Source organism: Aspergillus brunneoviolaceus (genome assembly GCF_003184695.1).
Source record: "Aspergillus brunneoviolaceus CBS 621.78 unplaced genomic scaffold BO95scaffold_39, whole genome shotgun sequence".
In the NCBI taxonomy this organism is placed as follows: domain Eukaryota; kingdom Fungi; phylum Ascomycota; class Eurotiomycetes; order Eurotiales; family Aspergillaceae; genus Aspergillus; species Aspergillus brunneoviolaceus.
In genome coordinates, this window is record NW_020290769.1 from 315,532 (window position 1) to 329,792 (window position 14,261).

Consider the following 14,261-nt stretch of genomic DNA (forward strand, 5'->3'; position numbering starts at 1 on the left):
TTTGAGTAAATCTGGAGATGTATATCTCCTGGGCTTTGTTATTATGCCGCTCATATAACCCAAGAGAGAGCGCTGACCCGAGAGACGGAGAGATATCCTCGCCGCCTTAAGCTTATGGTGTTTCGTTTACTCTTTTTCTGTGCTGCATAGATATGCGGCTCCAGTGCGTTTCTTCCAGCACAGCTGATAGCCTGAGGAGCATGAGCACTCTAACACAGTCCCCATGTGTTGCCCGTGACGTACCGAGCGTGGCCGGTCACAGGATAGAGTCAGGTTGTTGACTTTTCTGTGGTTTGTTGAGCTTCTAAGGCTCTTTGGAGACAGTATGCAGTGGTTCAGCACGGGTCTGGGCCAATGAAGATCCGATGCTCCTTTTGTCAGTCGAATTGTTGAGGACTTGTGTCAGCGCAGCTGAGTAATCCGGCCACGTGATGCAACGCGTTGCCAAGTTGCTTCCCATGTTGATACGTTAGTTCCAACCACCAAGAGAATTGAGAACACGTTCCATACACCTCACCCCTGAGACCTCAAATTGCTGATAACTTGGAAGCCCTGCAAGAAAACCAAGAGCGAGTGAGGCGGGTATGAAGGGCAGAAGGCAAAGCCGGGTGCTCACGCGGTAGAGGTAGACAGTGCTCTTGGTTAAATAGAAAGAGACATAGGAAACAGCAGAGGAGTAGGAAAAGGAAGAAGCTATCAACGGTGAAGGCAACCATTGAGCCCGATAAAAGAATGTCGAGCATTTGACAAGACTCACGATACAAAGGTGCGGTTAAACCTTGTTCCTCTCAGAATATATAGTGGGTCTTCGAGCATGTTCAATTGCCTACTTGGCTTGGATGGATGGATCGAGGCATGCAAAGCATCAGGCATAGAAGGAAGCCAGTGTAACCACTACGCTATGGTCTATAGACAGCGGCAGCGGCCGTGGTTGATGCAATAATAAGGAGTTCATGTAGGGGAACCATGGAGACCATGTAACTGCAAGCACATGGTAACCCGATCAATTGCTGCGTTGGGTGACACAACCTTATGAGTAGTAATCTTCAAAGGCTTCGATATATGTGCAAGGTGGTTCGGCTTTCACTCTGGCCGCCATTGATGGCCGCGGTCAAATCATACTTGAAGCTTATAAAATCACTCCTTCATGAAGATTCCTTAGCAGGAGTGTGGCGAAAGTGGTAATAAGTGCTTCTTCGTTATGGCTGCAAGTTCAATGTATGCTCCACGTAATCAGTATAGTTCAGACTGCGAGCGGGCAAATATCCTTGACGCGCAAGGCAATTTCTACGAAGTGAGAGCTGATAAACATCTCTTGAGATCTCAGTACAGATTGAAATTTGGGCAGGCAAGTCTGCAGATCGATCAGGTTACATTCTGTAGGTTAGTTATCTATCATGTGGAGGGAGTCATGAAGTGTACACGAGTACTGATCTCTGGGCTGCTGTACAGTCACCTGGAGTCCAGGTTGATGAGAAATGTATGAAGCAACCCGTGGATCATGCACCAATGAGTCAGGTAGAGTAGTCAGCTCATGATTGCATACTCCATACGGAGTAGATTGTCAAGTCATGCAAATATCGAAGAATCCAATTGACTTGTCATAAGTTCTAGCGCACCGATCATGACCAGTAGCGATAATCCTCGATGATATGTATGATATGTTGTCAAACCAGCTGGAGGTGATGTATAAATTTCCCGGCGCCGGGCAAATCGGGGCTTGACTCGAATGTCAAAGTGGAGCACATGTCAGGCATTGGTACTTTTAAAGCAAGGCGACGAAAATCGACTGAACCTTGCTTGGCCTGCATGCAGATGTCCCTGGTCTACGGGGCTGTAGTTAACTTGCTCCGGCTGACGCACAAAAGCAAAGAATCAATCCCAACAACGACTCGAGCGAGAAAGAAAGATCAGATTCACAAAGACCGCACCTCCCGGTAAATCTGGCTGAGACTGACCGGATCGGCTGGAGATCAGCGATTTTTTATACTTTGTAAGTATAGAGAGTTAACGGTCAGCCACATTCAGCCGACTAACCTTGGTTCCAGGTTCCGGAAGCGGCAGAAATGGGCTGTCAGCGCGACTTTTTTTTTCTCCACAGTCTTGAGGCAGCCATTCATGGCACTTAACGGCTCTAAGCTTGATCATGGATCATTTCTTAGTCTACCACCGAGTCCCGACTGAGCATTATTGAACATCCCTGGCGTGCAGCAGCAGCAGCACTGTTGTGGAGTGGGACACCCTGCCCCCCCTTTTTTCAGCGGCTTCTGCTTTCCTCCACCTCCCCAAGTGTAATAAATGATAGGCTCATAAATTTGCCTGATAATCGTTTTTATCATTTGCTTTTTTGGGGCAATGAACACTCATCAGATCATGATTCTTCCGACTGCTGGTGCAAAGAACTTGCGATCACTGCCCTACTACGGATACAGTACGATGGGAGGATGACCAAGGTCATCCCTAATCCACTTCGCTTGGCCCACTCTCTCTCCTCTCGCAGTTCTTTGTTAGTCTTGCCCTGACTCTGTTTCTTTTTTTACCTTTTGACTCGTGCCGTGTGCATCCCTGCCCCTTTTGCGATGCGATCTTTCCTCGCTCAAGTGGAGGACAAAAGAGAAAAATAAGTGGAATCTACGATTCGCGTGCGGAACTGCAGGTCAGATCTATCATCCACACATTCCCTTGGAAGGTTGTGATGGATCGACTTGAATGCCTCGTATCGGGGGTTTTTGGTATTCCTCATGCACGATGTTCGATCAGTGTCAGATTTGCTTCCTGCCCGGGTCTTGGTCCTGTTGTCTTTCCAACAACATCTCAGCTGAGTCGAGTGGATAGGTCGGGGCTCGGGAGTAGAAAATGCTGCAAGTGGGTTTCCCAGGAAATCTGGCTAGACAAGATGGATTTCAATCAATCTCCGCCGCCCGCCGGGGACCTGGGCTCCAGGCTGAGGACTAGAATTTCCTCTTCAGGAATGGAATGACGGGTTGAAAATGACCTGACAACCCTGATCAAGAAGGACTCGTCAACGGATCCCCTATAAATTAAATTCTCCATCCATTAGTTAACAAGTTGACAGAGGTGGTTAGTTAGTTAGTTAGAGGTAGTAGTTATTAAGCGATAGTGGTCTCAACTAGGAAATTCTCAGTGGATGCGTGTAGAGTTGTCTATCCTACGATCTGTTAGGTCGATCGGCCTATCTGATCAACCTTGGTGTGGTTCTTGCTGGAAGGAGATGACGATGGGGGGGAGGAGGAGATAGCGAAGGAGGCCGGCCGGCTTTGGCTCCGGTGGAGGACAAAGCAAGCAAGTAAGCAGGATGGAAAAACAAGGTACTCCGTAGGTAGCGATGTGGAAATTGGCAGTTGGCAGTATGGAAGTGAGCAACTGGTGGTAGGTTTAGGTAAGGACATATGAAGTCTTGACTCCGCAGAAGACCACGTTGCCCGTGTGTCGGGAATCCATGGTTCTTCTCACCTTGTTGTGCCTTGCCCCAAAAATCTGCTTTGGGTGGTGGTTTGGTGGTGATTTGAGTGGTTTTGGGTGGTTCTGGGTTCCGCCCTGCTGGAACCGGAACCTGACTGGGGCCTAAGGCCAGTGACTGATGGGCTTTTCCCTCCCCTAACTTAACTGTTCTCCACACTACCGCCGCCGCCTCCACCATTCATCCATCCGTTCATCCATCCATCCATCCAATCCATCCATCCATCATCTTTCTTTTATTTACCATCTCCGTCCATAAGCAGCCCGTGTGCGCTCTAACCTTGAACGTATTTCCCTTCCTCTTCTTACATTCTTACACCATCCTCGGTCAGTTGTTAATTATTGCCGTCGCCATTATCACTACTACTATTATTATTACTATCATTATTGTCGTTTTTCTTCTTTTGGCGTTTCATCTTTTCTTTTCGTTTGTTGGTAGCCTCAACCATCATTTTATTCCCTCCCCTGATATTCTGACATTCGCTTCTGCTTCTGCTTTCTCAGGCACGGTCTTGGTATTCTATTATTATCTACCAGGACCCCCGGTTACGTACATAGAGTAATCGCCCCGGACGTGCTACTAGGTTGTTTCCCCTTCCATCTCAGTGCCGAACCTGCTCCGACTGTCGCGCTTCTCGTGCTACTGCAGACAGAAGTCGCCAATGTTCGGCCTCCGTCTTCGCTGCGTCCGATAAACGACCCCTCTCGTGAACGCTTCCTGGTCATGTCGTTTCGCAGGCACCTATTGCGATCCCAACGTGGACTGTCCCTGTATTCTCGTTCCTGCTAGGTCGCCGCTCCAAGCCCTGGCGACTTTCCACCAATTCGGTGGAACAACAGCTTTTCTCGTCTGATACAGGTCCTCCACCACACGTCTACGATTGGAGGGTGCTTTTGCCATGGCATCTAGTTCAAGCGAGGCTGCAGGAACCCCGGGTCAGCTGCAGACAAGCATCTGTCCGACGTGGGTTGAACCGGGGCTTCAGGAAACCGCATACGGAGATGCAGATACCCGATATACGACATCCGATCTTCGACGCGCCCACACTGTAACACACGGCACGAACACCATGGACAAACATACCGCGAACGCCAAAACAATTCGGGAGCAGATAGCGACCTCCTTTCTGCGCGTGAAAGATAGTCATGAGCTCCTGCGGAAGCGCTCCTTCAAGCGGGCTAATCCCTCTAAGGCTGCCGGCGACTCCCTACCAGCATCCAGGGAGCCCAATCATTTCACAGTGGGTAATGTTGGCCAAAATGGGACCATTTTTCTCAGGTAATGTTTGTCCGTGGCTGGCCGAATTCGGTCATGCTGATCTCATGGGCAAGGAGCTAACCCTTCCAACACTTTACCTCACAGGCCGATTCACAACCCATCGATCAAAGAACCCTTCCAGGCGCCTTCCGCCCCTTCTCTGGATAAATCTCGCCAAGAGCATCATTTACAGCCGCACGCACATACTGGACGCGGTGGGACCGAGCCCTCTAGGTGGTCGAATTCACAGCTCTCGGAGTTTCGCCCAGATCTCATTCCAGAAGAAGACCCCGAGGATGACGAGTCGGTCGACACAGAATCAGCACACTCCCAACGCCATCCTCCTCTCCACCCTCGGCCTCGTAAAGCGCATTCATTCTCCACTGTCTCCGAGCAATGGTCCGAGCTACGTGCAGGTCGCCCGGGAGAGCTTCAGATATTCATCGATCAAGCAGCCGACAGACCTAAAACTGCTGATGAACCGCTACGACGCCCATCGGAGAGCGCCCTGATTCCATACCATCTGGGCTGGTCGCCACCAAACCTCGACAATGAAGCACCGCTGCACAGCTCAGTATATGTGAGGACATCTCTATCGACTGACATGCGCGCCTCAAATATCCCCCGAGACTACTGGATCGGCACTGCGGCGCCCAATGCTTATATCGGTGACCCAATGCGGCCTTCCTTCGTCGGTTCTTTCTTTTCTGGAACTGGTGCCATTGAGATGCCCCAGCGAGCGGCGATCAACGAGCACTCGGCCTTCTACGAGCCCAAGGAGCCTATTGAACCTTCAATCTTCGAGATTTTAGCTTCGGAAATGGACAAAGAATCGGTTGTGCGCTACATTGCCGGCACAAAAGAAATCAGCGCTGCTACCCCAGCACGAATTGTGGCACAGATATCTTCGGCCTCTTTCATGGACTACGAGCTTGTCTCGGATTTCTTTCTCACCTTTCGTTCTTACCTTGCCCCTAGCACACTCCTGGCACTGCTACTAGCTCGGCTCCGATGGGCAATCAATCGACCACAGGACGACGGCAGAATTATCCGAATCCGTACCTTTGCCGCTCTTCGACACTGGATTTTGAATTATTTTGCAGATGATTTTGTTCCGGATTACAGCTTACGAGCATCATTCTGCGAGATGATAAACAGCATGTACACTGATGTGAAGGCCCGGCAAGGAGGAGGAATGAGTGATCTGAAGATTCTCATCGACCTCAAAAGATGCTGGTATGGCAAGTGCTCAGTCTACTGGGACACCGCCGAACAGCATGTCGCATTCCACAGCCCAGAGATTGCTATCAGGCCGGGCGGCCGCGAGGATGATATCACTTTGGAAACCGGTGGTAATACCATGCTGGCTGTCGGTGGTCCGGAATTCAACATGGAGGCTGGTCTCGAACGTAGTGTCTCTCACACTGCTAGTCACCACCAGCGCAACAATTCTGCTACCACGACGGGGAGTCTCCCAATAACTACAATGAGTGACCGCAGCATTCATGCGACTTCGTGTTCTCTGCCGCCTAAATCTCCGAAACGACTCTCTTTGGCTGTGAACTCCAACAAAGCACCCCACCTTGTACCACTTGCACCCTTGAAACTGACATCCTCTCGGGATGCACTGCCTTCACCTCTAAGTACCCGTCGCCATCCATATTCGGGCCATAAACACAAACGTAGCGGCAGCTTTTCCGACTCTGTCAGAGATGATCGCGCACCCTTCTCGTTCCTATCCCCGGGACAGCACCCTACCGCTACTTCATATGGAGTGCTCAATTTAGGTAGTCTGATACGCGGCGAACTCTACCCTCCGGCGGAGTCGTACACGATAATGATGGCACCACCATCCCCTCCTCTACCATCGTCTGCTAGAGACAAATCCCCTAATCGACGAAGCACTTTCAACACAACAGCCAAACCTAGCTCTTCCGGGTCCGGTGTAAAAACCATCATTGGATCAATTCGCCGCGCTCTACACAGTCGCCATGGAGGACCTAGCGGTTCGCGCACCACGCAGGGACAAACGAACCCTTCTTATCTGGGGAAGACCTCGGCGCTTCCCAATAATGTCGCATTTGGCTCCGATCTATACCGTGATAAAAAAGCAACTGCGGCGACCAAGCGGCGTATTAGAATTGACACGCTGTGTGACGAGGCCTTACGACAATACCGTGCAGCTGTCACTGACCAAGCGGAGACGAAGCCAGTCGTCTTGCGTTCTGAACCTCCACGGCATCCGACTGTAACGGCTGATGAGATAGAGCCTCACCTTGCCACACCCGGTCTGGCCAGAATGAACAGTCGGCTAACCACAGGTAGTGAGTCGATTGTCATTGTGGATGGCACTGGCCTTGCGGTGCCTATGATGTCCGGGGCCCTTGGCTCGAATGCCGGCCTCGAAGAAGCTCCTCGATTCTTGGATACAGAGATCTCCTCGCAGAATTTGAGGGCTCCATCCTTGCTTGCACACTCTCAACGCTCGACTCTAGCCACTGGCGAGTACTCACTTCCCATTTACCTCGACGAAAGCGAGTCTAGCCTCTCGTCCAGGGCGTCCAAATTTCTTCGTCCTTCCGGTTCAAATACGTCACGCAGATCATACTCAGTCGAACGCGGATCAGCATCTTGGAAACAAACCTCGCCCTCGCTGCGCCTGCGTAAATATGCGTCTTTCCAAAGCGGGATCTCCAAGCTGCGCCTCACGTTGGGTAGCGAGCCAGCCGTCCCAGTCCCAGGACAACACTCGCGGCAAGAAGTGGATAGACCTGCAGGCCCAATGCTACGCAGGCGCCCTGGCGGAGACCTTCGTCAAATGCGGAATGAGAGCTGTCCTCAATCTCGAGTTAACTCGGAATTGATGCTTTCTGATATGAGTTATCGCACTTCTGGTGCGGACAGTTTCGATACTCAGCTTGAGAACCTCGGCTCCAGACCTCAGACAAGTCTTATTCCACCGAACCCGCGATACTCTCTGATGACAACACATTCATCTCAGAACATGCGGCGCTCATTCGAGGCTGCCATAGCTCAATTCGCGCAAATCCCGGATGATGGCGATGGAGGCGTAGAATCAGCCTTGCTGAAGCTGGAGGGCAAGTGGCAAGGTCAACCGGCTTCTGACCATGAAGCAGTCTCCGTTGGAACAGAGACTTGTACTCAAGGTTATGCTCTTGGTAGTGTTTGTGAAGAGGATCGCTGTTATCAAGGTCAAGCTGCGCAACATCATCCGAGTTTGGCCAACGCTGCTGGACGACGCGAGACATTCCTTGGAGACAGCTTGACTTACTCACAGATACAGGGACGCCTCGTTCATCGTTGGGACAATTCCCGCTCGGTGGCAGAAACAGAAAATTCTTACAACTCAATCCCGCTGCTCGAGCGGGGATTGAGTGATGATTCAATGAAGAAGTCAAACAGTCGACCATCTTCGAAAGTCGCTAGCTCATCTCGCATGCAAGCCAGCGACATCTCTACATCGGGCACAATGAATGTGGACTCATCACATTCGTCTCTTGATATTGTAAAGAAGACTGAGAGCTTGAATCGTATACCACGAGGTTCTACGCTTCCAACCGTTCCTCACGAGTCGCGCAAGCAATTCGGGCGCCTATCAGGATTATCCTCGGAGATTTCCGTGGACCTAGTCGATTCACGAGAGGCGGCGGAGCAACGGCTATCTCTCGATACACACAGGCTGAGCGATATGTCCTTGGGAATTCCTGCACATCCTCTTGCCCATCCGCCGTCCCATCCGCCGTCCCCTCCGATGACCATCCAGAACACTCGATCGATCTCCTGCGCCACGCCTCTCAACCCGGTGTTGTTCCCAACAGAACCCCTGACGCCTGACCCATCTCCCAGAAACGCCGCGGAGCAAGCAGATGGCCGAGCCCTGGATGTGCAGCATGTATCCGGCGATGTCATTTCCCGCTCCGAAAAGCACCGCCAACTCCCTCCGCCATTGAACAACAACACCGAACCCGACCATGTGCCATTTGTTCTCTCTTGCGAGTCTCACGTTCTTGCTCAACAGCTGACCTTAGTGGAGATGGCCGCATTGAGCGAGGTCGATTGGCGGGACTTGATCGATATGCGATGGAGCAGCGGCTCACCCTCAGCACTCAGCTGGATCCAATTCTTGAAGGAAGGAGAAAGTCGAGGCATTGATCTGGTTGTAGGCCGCTTCAACCTGATGGTCAAATGGGTGCTCTCCGAAATTGTTCTTACCCTCGATCTACATGAGCGGGCCCGGACGATTGCCAAATTCATTCACACGGCAGTCCACGCCCGGCGGATGTGTAACTACGCAACAATGCTTCAAATCGCCATTGCTCTATCATCTACCGACTGCTCCCGACTGCAGAGCACGTGGGCCCTGGTTCCCCCCGCCGATAAGCACCTGTTGAAGGACATGGAATCCCTGATTCAACCAATTCGCAACTTTCACGACCTCCGCGTAGAGATGGAAACGGTCAATGCTCAGGATGGCTGCATTCCGTTTGTCGGTAAGTTGTTCTTTGGGGCACTACGATCTTTGTCAAGGAATCCGTGGCTAATCACTCAACATACAGGTCTCTATGTCCATGATCTCACTTACAATGCACAAAAACCGGCGCAGGTGACTACATACGATGGAGAACCCTTGATCAACTTTGAACGCTACCGTACCACGGCCAAGATCGTCAAGAGTCTTCTTCGTTTGATTGACTCCAGCACCAAGTATAGATTTGACCCGATCCCGGGTATTATCGAACGCTGCCTGTGGATCGCATCGCTCTCCGAAGAGCAAGTCCAGCTGCGCAGCAAGCAGCTGGAATAAACACTATTTACGGCTTGACATATGATGAACCATGTCGCTACACGATCAGACTTAACGAGATGACAAACATAATAATTTGGGAGGATGGATTGTTTTATTGCATGGAGCGCTCGTGATCATGTTGCGCCAACTACCTAATACCCCCGAAGATACCCTGGATCGCATTGGGCCATGGACAGAATGGGTGTTGAAAATCTAGTTACTTGTCATGTATGTATGTTTGCTTTCTATGTATATTAATCTTGCATCAGGGTGCATTGGGATTGGACTGTTGTTTTGCATATCTGGTTCTGATTTTGGGTTTGTTTTACTTGATTATCATTATTCTCTTTGGATGCAAGGAGAGAGGCATGGCATGTTTGGATTCTGATGCGATGATGTCTGCACAATTATCAACCTTTTCAAGTCAATGGTAAAGGAGAAGGGGGGTTTCATCCTTTCTTTAATAGTCTATCCTTTTTCTCACCGAAATGAACCATCAATTGAAGCAATCTAAATTAAATCTCAATGCACTGAGCGGCGGAGCGAGCATAGGAGTTTCACAGTGGAAGTGGATAATAATATAACAATGCTACTCCGTACTCCGTAGCCAGGCTGCTTCTTTTCTTTTTCGGCCAGCCAGGAACTTTCCAGGGTTCCACTGCGCCCGCCCGCCCGCCCGCCTGCCTGAACACTCGTCATCTCTCTCGCTCGCTCCCTCATCGTTTCCCTTCTTCTCCCCCTTCTCCATTTTAGTCCTTCTCCGATACTCGTCTGATGGATCTTGACTTCTATTAAAGCAACTTACCCACTATCACTCACTTCCTCTCTCTCCAGCATATACCGCTCTCTTACAAAACCCCGTCCATCCGGCTCGAGACCATCTCATTCACACAGACGGGAAGACGACCCACCGGGGAAAGGAGGCTGTCCTCCATACCAACCAGTCTTGAGGCTGTCTCCTCCATGGAGCGAGAGCTAGTATACCTCTTCTACTCGGATTCTCCTACTCTCTTTTGCGACTCCGTTTTCCACCGTCATAGCCCCTTCATACGTCATGAACGACCCCGACTCCCCCCGCGGGGTGTCGGACGAGCTCGACCATAGCGATCCATCTTCGACAGACCTTCACGTCCGCACGCTTCCCGATGATTTACCTAAGTCTTTGGATGACCGCCGCTCTTTGCCAGTCCTGCAGCACGAGACGGAGATGTACGATGCCTGGCAAGGTGCGCCGCTACTTGTTCCTCCTTTACCCCTCCTTCGTACCCCTCTCCGGGCTGCGCAGCTTTTCGCAGCTGTCACCCCACCCTCCTGCGCATAGCAAATGGCTAACTTATATGCGACACTGCAGGTCAGTCGCAATTTCTCACCACCCCCGTAGCCGCCAAACCCTTAAGCTTCAGCCTCACGCTCGATGATCACACGCATGACGAGGAACATGCCCTTCAAGCCCAGTATGGACGCGGTCTTGCTGCGGCCGCTATCGACGACGATAACGAATCTACAATCACAGCTCGCCTCGAGGATAGCGATGCCCGGTTGATGGAGATGCTTGCTGCGCAGGCGGCACACCGGGAAGTGGATTCGCTGGGTGCGGACGAAGATGCCATCGCCTCCGATGAAAAGCTGACTGAAGCGGAGAAGCGGGACATTCTACAGCGGAGTTTGAATATGGCGGCGAGTAATGGCGACGTGGAACGTGTTCGCAAGCTGGTGCTGGGGCAAGCAAAAGACTACGTGAATGTCAACATGCCAGATGAAGAGGGCACAGTGCCCCTGATCTACGCTAGCTGCTTTGTATGTTCCGTGGCCTTTTCCCTTCCCTCGCTGAGTTACCGGGCGATGCAAGACTGACTACTCGGTGTAGGGACATCAGGACGTCGTGTCAGCCCTGCTTGATGCAGGGGCTCTTGTCGACCAGCAGGATCGCAATCAGTGGAGTGCCTTAATGTGGGCCATGACTAACCGACATAAAACAATTGCCAAAATTCTCCTCGACCACGGCGCATCTCCGGACATTAAGTCCTCATCGGGTGGGACGGCGTTTGACTTTGCTCAGCCAGGAAGTGAGATTTCAGAGTACCTGCACGAAAATGGATATCATTTTGGACCGAGCGCCATCGAAGACGACTTTTATGACTCCGGGTTCGGCCATGGTCGCTTTGAGGAGGAAATCGCAGAGAACGAAATGAAGCGGCGTATGATGATGGAAGAGAGCGCGATCAACCTTGAGGTAGACCTGTCGAGCCTAGGATTGGACGAGAAATTCGACGTAAGTTGGATGGCAGATTCTCCGCTGATGATACTATGGCTAACATTGTCTCTTGATTGCATCGATAGTCGCAAGATGACGAAGATTTGGAAGAGGAGCAACAAGAGTTCGTTTGGGACCGGTGCTTGAACGACCAGATGTTCGTCTTCCAAGACAATGAGCTCGAAAAAATACTGAATATCATCATCACGAATATGACACCACAGCGATCACCCTCACAGAAACCGGTACCCGCCAACCTTTTATTCCTCAGCGCTCGTTACGCTCATTATCACGCCAGCCCCGAACTGCTGGCCACACTTCTGGTCTCCGCGACCGATAAAATCAACGACGTCGTGGAGCGTCATCAATGGGACATGACTATCCTGGCCTTCTGGATGTCGAATGCGACTCTTTTGCTCCACTACCTGAAGAAGGACGCCGGCTTGGTAGAAGCCACGGTGGAATTCCAGCTTCACCTGGCCGAGTTGATCAATGAGATCTTCATTCTGATCATCCGCGATGCTGAGCGTCGCATGAATAAGGTTCTCGACTCGGCCATGCTCGATCACGAGACAATTCCGGGCCTGGAGGATGTACATTTCCAAAATGAATGGAAACTTTTCCGACCCAAGTCCAAGGCAAAAGCCCCCGAGCCGGTAGAGAAGCGCTTCCGACCACCATCTCCGCGACGGCGTGCGCAGGTCTCGCCGCGCAATATCACCTCCCTTCTGTCATCAACCCTGTTTGTCCTCGATTTGTACGATGTTCACTCCGTAATCACCACTCAGATCATTTCCCAGCTTTTGTACTGGGTGGGCGCTGAGCTGTTCAACCGAATCATGAGTACCAAACGCTACCTGGCCCGCACGAAAGCGATGCAGATTCGCATGAACGTCTCGACGTTGGAAGATTGGGCCCGAAACAACAATCGCCAACCGGAACACTACGAGAACGGCTCGACGTCCAGCACGGGCGAGTGCACCATGGACGCTGCGCGCAAGCATCTCGCCCCGGTGATCCAGCTTTTGCAATGGCTGCAATGCTTCTCCTCGCTGGGAGATGACTTCGAGTCACTCGTGACGACTCTCCTTCAATTGCAGCAACTAACCCCGGCCCAGCTTCTGCATGCGGTCAAGTCGTATCGGCCAGAGGTCGGAGAAAAGGGACTGACCAAGCAAGCGATGAAGTTTCTTATTGAGCTGCAGCGCGACCCGGAACTGCTCTACCGGGAGCATGCCAAGCTTCAAGCGGCCCAGCAGCAACGAGGTGCGGCGCAGGCGTCAGCCTCTAGCGATGGGGGACGTCCTCAGACGCCCCCGGCGACGACCATGCCGGGCGATGCGGCCACCTCTCCTGACGCCTCGACGCGCGCCTCGATGGCATCCCCGGGGTCTAGTTTCGCATCTCCACGACCGGCCCTGATGGAGGAGCGGGCCGGTAGTCATGGGGTGTTTTTAGATCCGTCTTTGACCCTCCCCTTCTCCTTACCCACCAGCACGGATATGCTGATAAGCTACGGGGCTGGATGGGGAGGTACTAATCGCGAACGGGCGCGTAAATACATCCCAACAGTACCTCCGGAAGTGCTCAGTCGATTTGATCGTGACGGGTGAGGATGACAAGAAAAAGCACATGGGGTGGGGGGAGTGCGAAGCCATCCAGCTTTGTGTATCTGGATACCCTGGGACCCATTGATTACCTTCTTCGAGTATATACATTTATCTAGGCTTTTTCTTTTCTTTCCTTCCTATTCCGCCACTCAGTCGCATTTTTCATGCACTTGCCTGTACTGAGTAGGAGTAGTTTAGAGTGGGCAGTATGACATGCCAAGCGGTCCCTTGGGAAGCGGGTTGCGTAAGGCCGTCAGATTGAGTAGTTAACGGGGAGATGGGGATGGACAGTGGAGTTACTGAAACGGGCCCGACCGGTTTACAGAGAGATTTGGCCAATCTAGACGAGGCACGCCGAGATACTAGTAACTTGAAGAGAAAAGCGCATGTCTCGAATGGGCGGAAATCGGATAGGGTTTATAGGTTTGTACAGGGGAAAACCCGAAAAGAGCAGCGGAGCAGGAAAGCCTGGAGCAGTGCTATGGGGGATGACGAGTCGCACCGGGCGGTTCGTCGTCAGCAAATCTGGCCGCTAGTCTCTTTGCAGCGCTGGGAACTCCACTGTCAACCGTTTACTTTATATAATGTGTTGGAGGTGAAGAATCAGTAATCTACTAGCTTCACCCCAGTTCCCGCCTCTATCTCCTTCCTTCTCCTCCTCCTCTTTCTTTCTTTCCTTTTTTTTTTCCCCTCTTCTCCTTCTCAGACACCGAAATTCTATTCTTGCTTTCCATCCCGCGTTTCTCAGGCATCAACCCATTTACGGCCAGCATCTTGAGGCATCGATATCCGGGGACTGTCTCTTCCCGATCTGGTTAGTCTACGCGGGGACCAGCCCTGTTTGGGTAAGTG

At 51.7% G+C, this 14,261-nt stretch overlaps 4 protein-coding genes across 4 annotated transcripts; 3 read left to right on the top strand and 1 right to left on the bottom strand.

Annotated features, from left to right (window-relative positions):
* Nucleotides 1-495: 495 nt before the first annotated feature.
* On the bottom strand, nucleotides 496-948 carry BO95DRAFT_443568 (uncharacterized protein). The gene has a single exon (XM_025586684.1). The coding sequence runs from the start codon at nucleotides 714-716 to the stop codon at nucleotides 528-530; it is 189 nt and encodes a 62-aa protein (XP_025441628.1). The 5' UTR covers nucleotides 717-948; the 3' UTR covers nucleotides 496-527.
* Nucleotides 949-4,379: 3,431 nt separating this feature from the next.
* Nucleotides 4,380-9,669, top strand: BO95DRAFT_497642 (mitotic regulator LTE1; the record flags this gene model as incomplete). Its single annotated transcript, XM_025590892.1, has 2 exons — nucleotides 4,380-4,759; nucleotides 4,844-9,669. The coding sequence occupies 2 exons, from the start codon at nucleotides 4,380-4,382 to the stop codon at nucleotides 9,561-9,563; spliced, it is 5,100 nt and encodes a 1,699-aa protein (XP_025441629.1). The 3' UTR covers nucleotides 9,564-9,669.
* BO95DRAFT_154931 (uncharacterized protein) lies at nucleotides 9,670-10,039 on the top strand. The gene has a single exon (XM_025580671.1). It carries the CDS (start codon nucleotides 9,776-9,778, stop codon nucleotides 9,977-9,979), a length of 204 nt encoding a protein of 67 aa, XP_025441630.1. The 5' UTR covers nucleotides 9,670-9,775; the 3' UTR covers nucleotides 9,980-10,039.
* Nucleotides 10,040-10,599: 560 nt separating this feature from the next.
* BO95DRAFT_464420 (DIL and Ankyrin domain protein) lies at nucleotides 10,600-13,412 on the top strand (the record flags this gene model as incomplete). The annotated part of the gene is made up of 4 exons (XM_025589061.1): nucleotides 10,600-10,771; nucleotides 10,897-11,342; nucleotides 11,413-11,817; nucleotides 11,886-13,412. The coding sequence occupies 4 exons, from the start codon at nucleotides 10,600-10,602 to the stop codon at nucleotides 13,410-13,412; spliced, it is 2,550 nt and encodes an 849-aa protein (XP_025441631.1).
* Between the last annotated feature and the right edge of the window lie 849 nt (nucleotides 13,413-14,261).